The 17,413-nt window shown below is 34.8% G+C and overlaps 2 protein-coding genes across 2 annotated transcripts; both read right to left on the bottom strand.

Annotated features, from left to right (window-relative positions):
* Positions 1-5,647: 5,647 nt before the first annotated feature.
* Positions 5,648-5,956, bottom strand: LOC111480756 (chitin-binding lectin 1-like). Its single transcript, XM_023125920.1, has one exon. It carries the CDS (start codon positions 5,954-5,956, stop codon positions 5,648-5,650), a length of 309 nt encoding a protein of 102 aa, XP_022981688.1.
* An 8,426-nt stretch (positions 5,957-14,382) lies between these two features.
* Positions 14,383-17,092, bottom strand: LOC111480647. Its single transcript, XM_023125800.1, has 2 exons — positions 15,404-17,092; positions 14,383-15,126 (listed from the first exon to the last, which is right to left on the bottom strand). The coding sequence occupies exon 1, from the start codon at positions 16,856-16,858 to the stop codon at positions 15,971-15,973; it is 888 nt and encodes a 295-aa protein (XP_022981568.1). The 5' UTR covers positions 16,859-17,092; the 3' UTR covers positions 14,383-15,126; positions 15,404-15,970.
* Between the last annotated feature and the right edge of the window lie 321 nt (positions 17,093-17,413).

A 17,413-nucleotide genomic window follows, 5' to 3' on the forward strand; every position in this document is an offset into this window, starting at 1 on the left:
TTTTTTTTTTTTTTTTTTTTTTTTTTTTTTTTTTTTTTTTTTTTTTTTTTTTTTTTTTTTTTTTTTTTTTTTTTTTTTTTTTTTTTGGCATTTGAAGGGTAGTGACACTACAAAAAAATAAACGATACGATAGCATAAAAAAAATATTATCGCAGGCTTTTTATAGCATTTTTCGTACGTTGTGACAACCCATGTTATTAAGAGTACAAGATTTTTATAGCAATTTTTTTAAAAGTTATAATAGATGCTATAATAGAATATAAAACTATAGTTTATATGCATTGATATAAAAACTTTTTTATAGCGTTTTATTAAATCCATAATATGTTTAATATAGCTAAAAATATTATGTTATCTTTAACTTATTATAACATTATTTTTTAACGTTATAATATAGTATTTATAGCTTTAATCTTATGTTATAACAAATCGATTGAATCATTTTATTATTTAAATATCATATCATTAATTATATTTTGATAAAAATTTATTTAAAGTATTCATTTTTAGCTAAATCCAAATTCTTTTATTGCACATTAAATACCCTAACTTCCATTCATAATTGAAACTTTGTTATCTATTTACATTACAAAAGGAGTATTCACTGGTTTGACAGAACAAAAAAGTTTTTCAAACAAATACAAAATAAAGTATTCAACATTATTTGCATTGATATTCGATGTACGGGGGCGCTATCATATTATTGCTTTATATTGTATGTTTTCTATCACCTCTCATTTCCTATAAATAACCTTTGTATGGTAAGTCTTCTATCACCTTTCATTTCCTATAAATAGTCAACTATAACGGCCAGGTCCACCCGATATGGTCCTCTTTGAGCTTTTCCTTTTGGGTTTCTCCTCAAGGCTTTAAACGTGTCTGCTAGGGAAAGGTTTCCACACATTGGTGTTTCGTTCTCCTCTCCAACCAATGTGGGATATCACAATCCACTCTCCCTTTAGGGCCCAGCGTTTTTACTGACACACATTCTCTTGTCTACCTTCTTTTGGGGAACAGCTTCCTCGCTGGCACATAATCCGATATCTGGCTCTAATAACATTTATAATGGCACAGATCCACCACTAGCAGATATTGTCCTCTTTAGGTTTTCCCTTACTTTAAAATGCGTCTGTTAGGGAAAAGTTTTCACACCCTTGTAAAAAGTGTTTCTTCTCCTCTCCGAGTAGGATATCACAAGTTTCTGTGAAGGATCTTGGCCGGAATCAGATTTCTTGTGATCGGAATCGAAGTTAGGGGGCGATTATCTTCCTTCTCTCAGGGTTTCCTTCCTTTCTCTTCTTTTCATTTCTCTTTCTTTTCCTTTCTTTTTATTCCTTTTCCTTTCCTTTCTCTTCTTTTCATTTCTCTTTCTTTTCCTTTCTTTTTATTCCTTTTCCTTTCCTTTCTTTTCTTTTCTTTTCTTTTCTTTTCTCTTTCCCTTCCTTTCCTTTTATTCCTTCTCCTTTCTTTTCTTTACCTTTCACAAATTTCAATTTTGTATCAATTTTGTATCGAATTGACTTTTTCATGTATTTTCCTATTCTACACTATATTGAAATTTCATTTTTAATGCTATCAATAAAATCCCAAAAATTTAGATTCGATGGAAAAAAAATAAAATATTTAATATTTTGTCAGGGCTCGATTGTTACAATTAAAGTTCAAACTCGGGCCTGTTTGGAGTACAATGCATTTCTCTGCACATGCGTATGCAAACGTGAGACCCATGCGTGAGATATCCTGCCTACATGTGGGAAGTCTATGAATGCACTTGAAGTGCTCATTTCCATTCATTTCAACTCTCGTTCGACTGTTTTTTTACTTTTATTTCAATACTGACCCTAATTAAACTTGAACTATGTAACGACCTTAAATTTACACATATCTAAAGTCGTCACTAACGTTTCATGCTCATCTCTAATGCAAAATATAACTCTAAGAATGCTCATCTTTATTAGTGGAAAAATTTAAAACTTCAGTTAAAACATTAGAAAACATTGCCGGACTTACCTGTTTCAAACATTATGCTGGAGTTCAAAATAAGACAAAACAATTACCAATTAAATAATTTAAATAAATGAATGCAAACACCCTATTCTAACTAAGACTAGGAATTTTAAACATACAACTATCCTATGCACGCGCCATAGTCTCTAATCATGATGCCGCCGTCAATCGTACATGGGCATCTTGCCTTTACCTGAAAAACAATATGGCACACGACCTGAGTATTCCGAAAATATACTTAGTAAGTGACCCCACTATAGGGGCCATGCTAATGCAAACACATGCAATCATGAATTAGGGACCTATCTCTAATCATCTTAAGGGTGGCCTCTAGTCTTGAAAAAATTGGATGTGTAGTACTTCCCTACACACCACTCACACATGCGAGTGTGAATCCCCAGGGCGCTCACACACCCCCTGGACCCTCTGGTCAAGCTAATCTATAGCGACGTCCGGAGGTCAGCAGAACCCCATAGTGTCATTCGCCTCATGAACACCCTCATTGTGTGCATTTACGCTCATCATACAGTGCGCGTCCGCACTCATCATCTCTCGGGGAAGTAGCCCTATACTTATAAACATACAATATGCATGAGGTCCCTCTAAGTCCAATTATACATCTCTTCTGACAGAACCCTCTAGTCTCATCTCTTGGTTACACTATGTAACACGTACTCGTGGATATTTACATTAATATCATTTTCATACTCTTAGGGTTGTGTCCTATGTCGATCTAACGACATGATGCAATATGGCAAACAACATCATAAGGCATGTTCAACATGTAAGACATCATCATGTTAATAACATCGTCATGCATACATCATACTCATCATAGAAGTCATTAAGTGCATCAAATATAACATGTACGTCATTCATTGAAACATAAATAACGTATATTTAACATACATCACAACACAACGTCATACTCATATATCATCATAATTCAAATAATCTTTAGTCTATCCTATAGTAAGACCACTTACCTGGTTGGCCTTAGCCAAAATATTCCCTAATTTAGTTAACGTAAGCTCTCGTTCTTTGAGAGCTGCTCCAAAGGTTGTCGGGGTTCGCCTCATAGCGCACCTATCGTCACCTTTCGTACAAGTATTTCACATTTTAATTAATAATCCAACTAACAAGGTGAAATACGGCTCTAAAACAGCTTCATTGTTTGTTATAATACCATATTCTCTAGGTACAAAATAATAATAATTTCTCATCTCTTCCATTTTCTTTCTCTATTGTACCAATTTGTTTCTCTTCTCTCTATATTTTTTTCTTTCCTATGACTATGTAATTATAAGCCATTTTCAATCAATTTTGTTTTCTACTCTTTCCTAAAAATGACTATCCAATTAACCAAAGTCATTTTTAATCAATTCTTCTAATTTTTCTTTGAAAAATGGGTATGCATCAATTAACTATGATTTGATGCAATTTATATGCAATTTGATAGATGCATTTTCAATCAATTTTAATTTTATATCAGATATCTAATATCTAAATAATTGCATAAGATAAAAGAAAAAGATAAGTAACTTAAGATAACTTTTCTATCCATATGCAAAATATAAAAGAAAAACTTACCCAAAACTTTTCTTTTCTCTCTTTCCTCTTTCATTTCTGGTCAATTTTTTTGTTTTTGTTTTTGTTTTGTTTTGTTTTGTTTTTTTTTTTTTTCAGATCATTTTGTGGTTGTAGGAGGTGTTGGGAGAGATATTTGGGGAAGGTGGAGAGACGATCATTTATTTATTTATTTTTATATTATTATTATTATTATTATTATTATTTATTTAAAAATTTTCAAACGTTACAAACTACGCCTTGCTAGAGGAATTTCAGAAAATTTTGAACATTTAACTAGTAGAAAATGAGCTTAGAAAGGCACACATCATCTAAATGAGTAACCATTCAGACTCTCCTCGAGCAATACTTATAGGGATTGCTAGAACGAACAAGCACGCTATCATATCCTGTCTTAGGTTGTTAGAATATACATGAATAAAGCATTAAATGAGTAGTTTTAGTTGAGAATGTCATGTATGTTGTCGAAAATTATAGAAATGTCCACAAGATAAGATTTTGAGATGCATGTTGTTATAGATGTTTAGTTGGGTTAAAAAGGAGGATGTAATATTGTGATATCTGCTTGAAGTGATTTTCTCATTGTGCTTGCATGAAGGCATTAGAATGTAGGTTAGATCCCGGTGATAGAATGCATGTTCTCCTTGTCGAGCATAGTTGTCTACATTGACATAAGACTAAGCCGCGAAAGATAGGTCGATTATATGATGACCTAGGGTTAGTAACGTCTCCGTTAATCTGAGCACTTTAGGATCATGAATGCCGATTAAAGGTCTAGACACTAGTGCTTCTAGACTAAGAAAGCCCCAAGGAGCTAGAACAAAGAGTCCTGGAGTTTAGAGTTCGAGTTTTAAGTTTCCTAGACATATAAGAAACCTAGTAAACCTCCACGACTCCTAAGAACGACTAAGGTAGCTCTCTAGGCTGCTAGTAGGGCGAAGAATCAAAGTTTCATCCTCCTATCTTCTTCAATACCCCACAACATTCTAGGTAAGACCCAATAGTGCCCCTACCCAGTGGTAGGTTTATAAGAGTGGTACTGTCATTTTAGGCCTACCAGATTTTATTGAGGTAATGTCTCACTCCAAGATGTTGGTCATTCACTGCCAAGGTAAAGCAAGTTACCTAAGCAAGTTACCTAAGTCGAAGTACAAAAATGATGAACATCGGGTAAGTAAAAGACAAGGGCTCACTCAAAACTTTGAGGTCTCCTCATATACTTAGGTAGCTATAGAGATTAGGCCTAAATATCCTAGAGTTTAGAATATATATATATATAGTAATTTACTACGATAAGGATGTGATGAGAGCTTACCTAGTGAGTATTTTTACTCACCCTATTCTTCATTTTTTTTCAAGTAACTATTGATCATGGGTCGAGATAGAGGATTGCTCAGGAGCGGTGGCCAACGTGGGAGTGTCTCAAGAAATCAAGACATCAATGTCTATGTATTTTTTGTAGTTTTTACATTTGTTTGAATTTGTATCGAGAACACATGCCCCATTTATAAATAATTTTGAACACTAATTTTGTATTTGATTTCAATTTGTCTTCTACTTATGGTTTTGTGTGCCTTTTTAAATTGCATTTTATTTTATTTACTTTGGTCTTTATGTTTTTTCATCATGATCCGAGATTTGAAAGTTCGAAAATCAAGTTTATTTTAATCCTTTTAATATATTATTTTAGCACAACTGACATTTAAATAATATTTGATTCATGTGTCTTATTGTTCATGAATGCTATTTTAATCCTTTGAATACATTATTTTAACAAAATACACATTTAAATAATATTTGATTCATGTGTGTTACCATAGGATTAGGAAGATGTGCTTTTACATGAAGAAACACAAAAGATATAAATTTTATTGATAGTATACTAAATGAAAGCTATAAGGATGAAAGAGTCCCACTTAATGAGAACATGTTGACCTAATAGTAGGAAGGAGACGACGGAGGAGGCGGTGGAGACTTCTTTTGTGGCGGGAGAGGAGGCGACCTAGTGACCTGTTTATTGGTGTTGGAGGGGAGGAGACTTCTTTCGCCCTGGTTAATGAGTCGAGTTTGGTAGTGGTGGTGATGGTGGTGGTGGAGGAGCTGGCTCTATTGGTGCCGACGGTGGTAGAGGAAACTTCTTTGGTACCGGTAGAGGTGGCGACTTCTTTGATGGCGGCGGGGGCGGCGGCCTCCTTGGTGCTGGAAATGAAGGAGGTGCTATAAAGAACTTTGGTGGTGGTGGTGGTGGTGGAGGTGGAGGAAACTTGCAGTCAGAGCCTTTGGGTGTTATTGTGGAAGCCAAGCTTAGAGCCACCAAAACGGCAATGACAAGGGTGGCGATTAAAGAAGAAAAAGAACCCATCTTTGCTTATAAAATTGGGCTTTGAATTAAACTCTCTTAACCTTTTATATAGGCTTCTTGAGTGATTGCTTGATTGCTCATCCAATGCCAACACAACTTGTTTTCAATTGTGAATTTATTCTAAATATTAATATAACCCAACTAAACGTTGACTTATCAAATTGTTGACTTTAGAAATAGTGCTTAAATTAAGTGTTTAATTGAGTGAGAAATTAAAAAACATTTTATGATTAAAAATGATTTTGGAACTATTACGTTACGCCTAATTTTGTCCTTCTAAAGCAACTTTTTCGTAATTATTTGCTAGAGGGCTAAATGTCACCCAAAATTAAAGGGAAAAAAAATTGTCCACGTCCCTTAAGTTGAGAAGTGGGGAGTTCACTAACCTCCGCTCTAAAAGGAAGGTATCTCACTTAAACTATTCGAAATCATTCAAAAAATACATTTTCTAAAGCGTTTAACGTTAGTAGGACTACTTTTTGCTAGTTATATTGAGAGTTTAAATTATTTATGTAGGTTGAAGTTTTGTTAGTTTAAATTATTAAGAGTAGATTTAAAATTATTTAAACAAAATTAGGTGAGTCAATTCTCAAGTAATTCTAATTTATTATTGCTGAACTCTTTAGGCAGAATTAAATTTTAGAGAGCATCGTTAAGTAGCGCTAGCATTAAGGAGTCATAGTAGCTTTGACTTTGTTTGGTTATAATTGTGTGTTGATTGATGGCACGTGCATGTGTCTTCGCAGTGTCTTATGCTCGTATATGTAAATTGTTATAAAATAAGATGTATATGAGATGTTACATGAATGTTATGCTATATGTGATAAATTGATATGTTTATGATATATGATATATTGTGGTATGATATGTTGAAGACATGCTCGAGTTATGTTATGTGACTTTATAATATATGATATAGTATGATATGTGCATGACATGAATTAGTACATGCAAAGATATGATATAGTTTTTGTGATATGATTGACGTGCAAAACGACGAACTAGCATGAAATACAACTCCGACACATGTATGAAAGATATGATATGAAGGAAAATGCAAGATAGATTGTATTATATGATAACAAAAATGGAAAAATGTTGGGAACTCATGCATTATTATGTGCTCATGTATCGGGGGATACCCCTTCTCCTTCACGATAACACGGACGCGTATGCTACAGGTAGGGAAATAACCATTATGTTTATTATAAAGCTGCCATGATGGTCGCTATTCCTCATGGGTGTCTAGCATCAACAGCTACCAGAGAATGTTACCCGACTAGAAAAGAGCCTAAGAGGTGTGCGAATCGATTGGTGGGTCCATACTTGCACGTGTGGACCTTGTGTATGAAAATTAAGTATACATCAAAATTGTCAATTTTGGATAGTCTAGGAAAATAGACTTGTTATGATAGCTCTCACTTATGAAATTGTATGTGTTTGCACATAACCCCTATAGAAGGGTCACTTACTAAGTATTTGTTAAAATACTCCTGCCAGTGCTACTTTTTTTCTTTTTTTCCTCAAGTAAATGCAAGACATCATGTATGGCTGACAACGACATTGCAACTCGAGTCCATGACACATGCAAATGGTAGTTGTACTTATTTTCTTAAACTTAAGTTCGAATATGGTGTTTTTAATTTTAACGCTTATTTATTTCATTTAGTATTTTGTTGTGTCGTGTTAAAGATAAGGAGTTAAGGAAATTGTGAGCCTCAACCATAGTAGAAAGATGTGGTGAATGATATATGAAGGTTAGTAAGGTTTAATGATGTTATGAAGAGATAAATAGTTAGAGCACTAAGACAGCTCAAAAAGTTAGCATCTTACCTCATATTTATGAAAAGAATATGAGATTGTTTGTCTTGTCCTTAATTTTATGACCTGATTCACGTCGTAGATTACGAGTCCTTACATATAGACAATGACCCAAGTTACGAGAAAAGACCAATAAGAATTTTAGCCTGTGAAGTAAAGGTCTTCTGTACTAGGAAAATGGTATTTATAAAAACATCAAACCAAAGAAATTATGTGGAAAAAAAAGGAAGAGATGAGGGAGAAATACCACGAGTAATTAAAAGATTAAAATACTTTTGAGGATGAAGATTTCTGTTAGATGTGTATGATGTAATAACCAAAAAATTAAAAAAAAAAAAAAAAAAAAGTTGTCCAACATAGCTTCAACGGAGAAGTGGGAGTAACCTCCACTATAAAAGAGAGGTCTCTCACTTCATTTTATCATCCAACGTAAATTGTTCAAAGTTAGTCATAGAATACATTTTCTGATGGCTCTAGGCTAACATTTTGGGTGGCCTGGGTCTGATACGTTCGAACTCTGATATGCTCGGACTATTTCCTTCTAGTTTCAACTTTTTAGAAGTGTTTTAAGGTTAGTATGACCACAGTTTGACTAGTTAATTTTTGGAATCAAATTTAAATTATTTATGCATAATTACATTTAGTTTGTTTAAATTATTAAGAGGCATGAGTAGTTTTTAAATTATTTTATGTAAAATTGAGTCAATTCACATAGTAGTTCTAATTTATAAGTTTAGGCTCCTTATGCTGAATTAAATTTCAGAGAGCAGCATTAAGTAGCGTTAAAATCAAGGAGTCGTAGTAGCTTCGACCTAGGCCAACTAAGTAAGTGGCCCTACCGTCGTTTGGTTATAATTGTGTGCTGATTGATGACACGTGCCCTACGGCTTCGCACGTGTCTTATACTCGTATATGTAAATTGTTATAAAATGAGATGTTACATGAATGTTATGCTATATGTGATAAATTGATATGTTTATGATATGATCTATTGTGATATGATATGTTGAAGGCATGCTCGAGTTATATTATATGACCTTTATGATATACCATATGATATGATATGTGCATGACGTGAATTGATACGTGCAAAGATATGATAAGTTATGATATAGTTTATGTGCAACATGAATGATATGTGATATGATTGACATGCAAAACGACGAATTAGCATAAAGTACAACCACAACACACATATGGAAGATATGATAAATGATAATGATATGAAGGAAGATGCTAGCGAGGTTGTATTATATGATAATGAAAATAGAAAAATGTTGGGACCTCATGAATTATTGTGTGTTCATGCATCAGGGGATACCTCTTCTCTTTCATGCTAGTACGGACGCGTATGCTACGACGATCATTATGTTTATCATAATGTTGTCGTGACAGTCGTTATTCCCAACGGGTGTCCGACATCAACAACTACCAAATAATGTTTGCCCGACCAGAAAGGGGCCTAGGAGGTGCGCGAACTGACTTGTGGGTCCATACTCGCACGTGTGGACCGTGTGTAGGAAAATTGAGTACACATCCAAATTGCCCGTTTAGGATAGCTGTCGTAGAAAAATAGACTGTCATGATAGATCTCACACATGAAATTGTATATGTTTGCATATAACCTTGATAGGGAGGTAGCTTATTCAGTATTTCTTAAAATACTCAAGCCATGTGCTACTTTTTTTTTTCATCACACAGCTGACGACCACATCACAACTCAAGAATATGACACATGTATAGAATAGTTGTACTTATTTTTTTAGACTTAGGTTAGAGTAGGGTGTTTTTAATTTTAACGCTTATTTATTTCATTTAGTATTTCGTTGTATTATTTTAAAGATGTTTCATAGGTTCATGACAAGGTTTTAAGATGAAGTTTATATTGTATGATAAACTTTAAACGCATGTTTCTACACAAAATGATTACGTTAAGAAGACTGTATCAACTCTAATTCTACTAATAGTGGGTTGCTTCAATTTCTTTTCTCCATGATTTAGAAGAAAAATAAAGTAATTGGCCGTTTAATTTAGTAAACGGATTGCTTAAGTTAAGGGTTTAATTGAAAAGAGAAATTAATACCATTTAATGATTAAAATTTATTATGGAAATTAAGGTGACACGACAAATATTCAAGATCATGTTTGTAACCATCTATCCTTCCACAAGCATATCGATCTAATTTTAAAATAGAAAAAGGATTTAAGCACCCTTAGTTCATGACCTCGCCAAAGTTTCATACCATAAAATACGTTTCTTGTGCAACCACATTTTCTTTACCTAAACATCGGGCTATCCTAATTGAGTTAAACGTACATATACCTAATAACCATTAACAAGAAATTGATTTTATTTTTAAAATAAAGCCATTCGTTGATCAATCTTACAAATGCATAAAGACGTTGATCAATCTTATTTATGAAGTGTTATGGCTTGAGATATTTTATTATCTAAGATAATTTGAATCTCAATTTCAACGCTCTCAAAATTAAAATATAAAATAAGCTATCAAGTCTCCACTACTTCTTCTCAGAGTGTTTTTGTACTAAAAAAACCTTCAACATTATGTTTTTTTTATTCTTACTCTTATTTGGGAATAAAACACATGGAAAAACATTAACAATTCTCCTAAACTTGCTTCAATAACTAAGAAGAAGTGGAAGTGAGTGTTGATATGTTTGCTCCATTCGTGAAATACCGAATTCTTCATCAATGCAATCGTAGATTTATTGTCGACACAGAGAGTTACTGCATTTAGCTCACTTCCAATCACTTCGCACAACAAATTTCTCAATCACAAAACTCGGCATGACACTGCACGTGCTGACATGAACTCAGCCTCACAGGAAGAAAGTGTCACAGTTCACTACTTTTGAGATTGTCAAGTGATCAAATTTTTGTTGAGTTAAAATGTAATTCCTCCATTTTTTTTCTATTGTGGATGTCCTTGACTAAATCAATATAAGTAAGACTTACTAGTTCTTTAGGTCCTCACGCTCGTTAATACTTTAGCACGTAGTTTGTGGTTTCCTTCACATTACAGAGAATGTGCTTGATGGCTTAATGATGTTTCATATAGGCTTCTTCGTGTATCTATTCACCGTTCCGACAACATATGAAAGATCTGAACGAATATGAGTCAAGTCCCTCAAACTGTTGATGACGGCCCTATACTCGTTAGGATTCACCAAGCTTCCTTAAAAGATTTTTTTTTAAGCTGTAACTTTGCTTCCATGTATAGGCTTCTTCATGTACCTATTCACCATTCCGACAACATAGGAAAGATCTGGACGAATATGAGTCAAGTCCCTCAAACTGTTGATGACGGCCCTACACTCGTTAGGATTCACCAAGCTTCCTTAAAAGATTTTTTTTTAAGCGGTAACTTTGCTTCCATGTATAGGCTTCTTCATGTACCTATTCACCATTCCGACAACATATGAAGGATCTAGACGAATATGAGTAAGTCCCTCAAACTGTTGATGACGACCCTATACTCGTTAGGATTCACCAAGCTTCTTTAAAAGTTTTTTTTGAAGCTGTAACTTTGCTTCCATGGGATACTTGGTCGAGTTGCTCTCTACTATCTTAAATTGTTGTAGTACCTTTTAGCATATGTTGATTGATTTAGCTCATGCAATCTTTCTTCTAGTCCACCTCAATATTAGAGGTAGTATGTGAGTAACTTGAGGTGAATCATCTAAAATTCTTTCATCGTTTGCTTCTTAAACTCTTTGATGTCTTCCACACTTATACCAGTGACTATCAAGTCATCGACATATAAGTCAACAATGAGTTTGTAGCTTGTTTTCTCTTGCAAGCACTTCATGAAATTGAGACTCTTCAAACTCTTGTCCAAGTGTATGTTCCATGCACTTGGTGCTTGCCATAATCCTTCAAGTTTGGTACCATACACTTTTTCTTTGAGGTCACCATCTAGAAACGCTAATTTTTTATCCAATTGATGGCCCTCCCACCCATGTTAAGTTGTGAGGGCAAGAATCAACCTTACAATGTCAAGTCAAGCCACCAACGCGAAAACCTCAAAATCAACTTGCAAATGCTCATATCCATTCATCATGAGTCTGGTTTTGTGATCGATGACATTCCCTTATTCATCTCTCACTTAAACATCCACTTCAAATCGATAGGCTTGTGATCAAGTGATAAGTTAGTGATGGCCCACGTCTTGTTTTTTTCTTAATAACTTCAAGCTATTTTTTCATGGCCTCCTACACTGTCGTCTTAGTTGCTCCCTCATGGTAAGTTGTTGGCTCCTCGATAGCAAACAATACTAGCTCATCTAGATCCAACTCTTCTTCAAATGTATCTACATAAACTTCAGTGAGGGAACGAAATTTCTTTGGTTCATCATCTGTTGTGGATCCAACTCTTCTGGCTTGACACCATCTTATGCTTTGGTTCACCTTTTCGTGTCACCAATGATGACATGTGTGAACTAGTTGGTATTGGTGTCAGTGCGCTTTCTAAATCTGCCACATCTCCCTCATCTTCTAGAGTAGTAAACTCTGCTGCACCAATCTCACTTCTTCTCTTCTTCAAATACGACATCTATACTCCCAAAAAATTTCTCATGTTGAGGATCATATAGTCTATGCGCCTTCATCTTATCCTATGCACCTAAGTACACCATCTTTTGGCTTTTATCATCAAGTTTCTTGATATATGACCTTGCAGTCTAAACATGTGCTACATAATCAAGAACTCTTAGATGCTCGAAGTGAGGTTTCTTATCAAACCATACTTAATAAAGGGCACGAGTGCCCAAGGTCTTCGTCACCAAACAATTTAGAAGATAAACCGCATGCGGTATTATCTCACCCTAGAAAACTGTGGGGACTTGCATGATTTTGAGTAAGCTTCGTGTAATGAATACATTTTCTTCTCTCAACCACACCATTTTACTGTTGCTCAATGGAGGTAACAATCTGAATGAATCTCAGGGGAATAGCTCGAAGGAACTTCTTGATGATGAAGATCTCCTCCACCTTGTCGCCTCTTGAACATATGTTGATGACGATCACTGTCTACTTCATGGAAAAGTCATCCATCGACTCACTATCCTAATGCAGATAACCTCAAAATTGCTCTTCAAGGTCTAGCATGGGAGACGCTGCAATGCATATGGGTGTGGAATGGGTCAAGGAAGCAAGGAGAAGGACGTCTTCCACACCCATACGCATTGTAGCGTCTCCCATGCTACCTCTGCCAACATGAGAAGGACGTCTTCCAAAACTGCTTGGTAGATGATAGCAAGAGTCAAACTATCCTTACGTTCCTTAACGTCATCACCATGCTCGATGGCATCCACACGCCTTGTGCCTTTAAATTAACACACGTTTTTATTTACCATGCTACATAATACTCTTTCGTGAGTAACAGACCCTAAAGTGTTACACTCTCCTCCTTTCTACTTTTTAGTGTTGTCACATCGCCTCCTGCAATTTTTGTGGTGCAATTTTTGTGGTGATGACATTTGTTTCGATATCTTGCTCTAAAATACCAGATGATTTTCACCTTCGATTGATACACACCAAAACAAGTAATTGAAGCAAAAAGAACAACTTGAAGGGAGAGTTACTTTATATACTAAAAAAACCTAAGATATTATACTTTTCAATTTTATTTATTGTTGTGAATATTTATAGGGGAGAAAGCACTCACCATTTTCCTAACTCAAGTTAGCCTCGGCTAACAATTCTCTAAAAAAAAAGCACTAACCATTTTCTTAAAGTTACTCATTCCTAGTTTTATTGACTCATACCCAACTCCATTAGTAGATGCCGCATTAAACTTCTCCCAACTCCATCGATATGCACAATAGATTCTCCTTCGAGTGCTATCAATAACAACCCCAGATCTTCTGTGGCAACTTCTATGCTTTCTACCTGTGCATTATCCATTGTTCCATGCTCACACAAAACATATTGAGATGGAGGTACCATTTTGTTTGAGAAAATGTGACTCTAGCCTCTCTAATCATAAAATATATTTTCAAACAAGGGAGTTCAATCAAACTTGTGGAGAGATTCAAGCGTAGAAGAGTAGAAATTATTCTATATTTCTAGATGATTGATCTGAAGATAATCCATATCTAACATAGTCCTTTGAGTTAATTCAAACTGAAATGTAAATTTTAATGATAAGTTACAAGGGATTAAAATTTACAAGGGATTTCTTGTCCGATTCTTTTACGTCTCCAATATCATATAGTATTAAAGCTTTTGATCTCTATAAAATTTGTGGAGCTTAACTTTGTATAGAAAATAATAATCCAAAAATAATTACATTTATGACTAGGTATATAATAATAGTACAACTAAGGCACCTATCATGTTCGTCAATCATCTAGAGTCGATGGCAAATTTAGTGCAACTAAAGGTAATTTAATTTTTTAGAAAAAAAAATGATTTCAAAGCCATTATATATTCGAACCTCTAAGGTAGAAGTTTCATCAATAATACAACAATTTTTATGCATTTGGATGATGGTAGAGGTGGAAACAATCGTTAAAAGAATGAAAGTCTTCTCTAAATTGAACCAAACCAACAAGACGAGAAAAAACGAGAAACAAGACAATAACTTGATCAAGACTGCTACCATTAGACCAAGAAACAAGTACGAAACATCTCTAATATGATCAAAGCAAAAGGCAAACTAAACCCTAAACCCTAAACCCTATATCTCCAAGGAATTTAGACTACAAGGTAACTCCCATAGATAAACAATCTGACTTCCGCCATCATACAAAATCGTAGTCCACCAAAAATATTATCCGGAATGGAATAGTTTTTAGGAAGTTTCATTGAACTAAACATCAATCACAATTCACAATCCAAAATAATAAAAATAATTGTTTTTAGTCACTACTCCACTCATATCTTATAATCTTACCATAGATTCTTGTTTCACTTTTAGTTCCTTTTGGGCCTGTTTTTTATGATTGTTTTCTAAGATATGATAGATAAGGAACCTTAGAAAGAACCTTACCAAGGAGCTACACGAAGCTTTCTTACCACGAGTATTACAAGCTTTAGCTACCAAAGATCCTTGAGTTCCTCTCATCATACCAAAGTCTCTCCAAATAGTAGATTTGATAGTGTTCATCCAAAGAATCCTTGCTTTTCTATTGGAACAACAACTGCATCAAAAACAATGTCGTTGACATACAGATCCGTAAAACTTCAAGAGGAACTATTCTTATTTGAGCAGCTGAAAAAGGCCGCATAAACTGAAAACCAAGATCAGTATATAACTGTTCTTTTTCCAGGACGTTGGACAATACTCTCTTCAAGCAAGCAATCCAATTGATGACAAAGAGTGAGGCCTGTTCAGACACAAAAGAGTTTCAAACCTAACTCTCTTTTGATCAATTGAAGAAGAATTATGCTCAATTACCATAAAAGATCATAGAAGATAAAAATCCACCATTGGGAAATACGGGTGCAGAACAAACTCCATACTCAGACTTAGTAACAGAACTTGCAGTTGAATGAAATAGTGAACGTTTAAGCTTATGTGAACAAATGATCTTATAGAACATTTAAAATAAATAAATAAATAAATGAAATACAATCTGGGCACAAAATGAAACAAAATCTTACTTGAAACAGATACCTCATCCAAGCTCCAACAGGGCAACTTTCAGAAAACCCATTACCAAACATGGAGATCGTCTCCACTCTATTGCCACACACAATTTTTAACAGAATAGGAAAAAAGTAACCATGAAATTTTTTAAATCAGTAGACTTCAAACAGAAAGCCATCAAGCTTACTTCCCCCGGCCCTTTGGCCTTCATGCTGTACAGTGAAGCTAACCGCTGCTACCATGTCCTTGGGTTCCAATGAAGAGAGAATTGGAAGTGTGACATGTGCCACGGCATGTTGGGTGCAGGTCTAGGCAATACTTGCAAATCGTTAACTTTCCTAGTGTGGTGGCCAGGGGCCAACATTAGGTTGTGACAGGAACCCTCTCGACAAATCCACGCCCCATCATCAAGCAGAAAGCAAAGTAGTATGTCGAGTCAAAGCCAAAATGTGCTTTCTTTGCCAATGTTTTCATTTGGTCCCCGGCTTTTCATGTTAACAAGAACTCCTTCAGGCTCTAAAACTCTAAATACCAGATTCCTAAATACAATTTCAGCCATTGAACTAAATATTTGGAAATCATCAGGTTTGAAGTCTTCCATTAAATTCACGCAAGAGCAACTCAGAATTATCAACAACCCGTTTGCTTTCACAAACTATATAACTGCACAACTCATGCTTGGGTGATGGCCTAAGAGACTTCAGCTCAATGAGGGGATTTGTAATGGAATATTTACTACACATCTCCCTTGCTGGTTGAACATGCTTCCACCAAAAATCGGACAAAGCAATTTTCAAAACCTCCCAATATTCGGCATCTCGGTACAATCTAAACAAACTACTACCTTTAGGAGTCCAAACATAAAAATCCATCCAATCTCTATCCATTATTTCCATCAAACCTTGAACCTGAGGAATACAGTAAAGAGGAACTCGAGACCATGGTGAAGCCTTTTCCATATCACCATCAAAAAATGGGCACTTAATCTCCAACACACCTCGTGAAGGCAATCCATAGACCATCTTGTCAATTGCACCATCAGGTGAAGCAGCTAACCAATCATATTCCGAGTTTCCTTTCCCATAGACTTGAAACTCAGGAAACAAAACAGAGTTCCCTGTAATAAGCTTATATCGCTCAAGGGCCTCTTCTTCTTTCATGTTACTCCAACAAGTTGCAAGATTACCAGAAAACTGGTCAATTGCCCCAAGTTTCTCTAACCACAACTGTGCCCTTCGACGAGGCCAAAACCCAATAGCCCCAGCAAAAGTACTTGCTGTTAACTTATGCTTCCGAAGTTCTTTCCAATTTTTGAACCAATGCTGAAAACTAGAGGACTGAAGAACAGAATAATAATTTCCGGTTTCGAATTTGAAAGAAGAAGAAGAAGAAGAAGCAGAATTGAAATTGCATCTAGACCAGTTCCTAATAGTTTGAGTACGTGCAAATATGTTTTTGCAATTGAACATCGACGGTTTCTGGAATCAAACCAACCAAAAGAAACTATGAAAGCCTCAATTCAGATGGAGGTAAAGGCTGAATAACACAATTAAGCAGAACAGTTGAAAGCATAAATGGGAAGCCTAACCGGAAAGAAGAAGAAGAAGAAGAAGATTGTTGCGGATGGAGGGCGGTCGTGGCGGGAGAAAATCTGTTGCTTCGGCTTTGCTGTGTTTCAATTTGTAGAATAAAACCCTACTCATTGTGTTGGGCCAAATGGTAATTAGGATACTAACACGCGTTCTTTTTTCTACATAATTCAGCATTCAAATATATTTATTAAAATATGTTCTTTGAATTCTCCATCTTTCCATATTTTTTAATATAAAAAAGAATTTGAATTTAGTTCAACAATAAAAATTAAATTATCAAAATTAATTTAATTTTTTAAAAAAATATTTCACATAAATTTTTAAATTTTAAAACAAGGGTGAATCATGTCTCAATTTTTTTTTTTTTTATGTAATGCTCGTGCTTAGTCACATTATTTCTAGTTTACTTCTAATTTCGTTTCTAGCATGGAT

This window comes from Cucurbita maxima, unplaced genomic scaffold (assembly GCF_002738345.1).
Source record: "Cucurbita maxima cultivar Rimu unplaced genomic scaffold, Cmax_1.0 Cma_Scf00006, whole genome shotgun sequence".
NCBI lineage: Eukaryota > Viridiplantae > Streptophyta > Magnoliopsida > Cucurbitales > Cucurbitaceae > Cucurbita > Cucurbita maxima.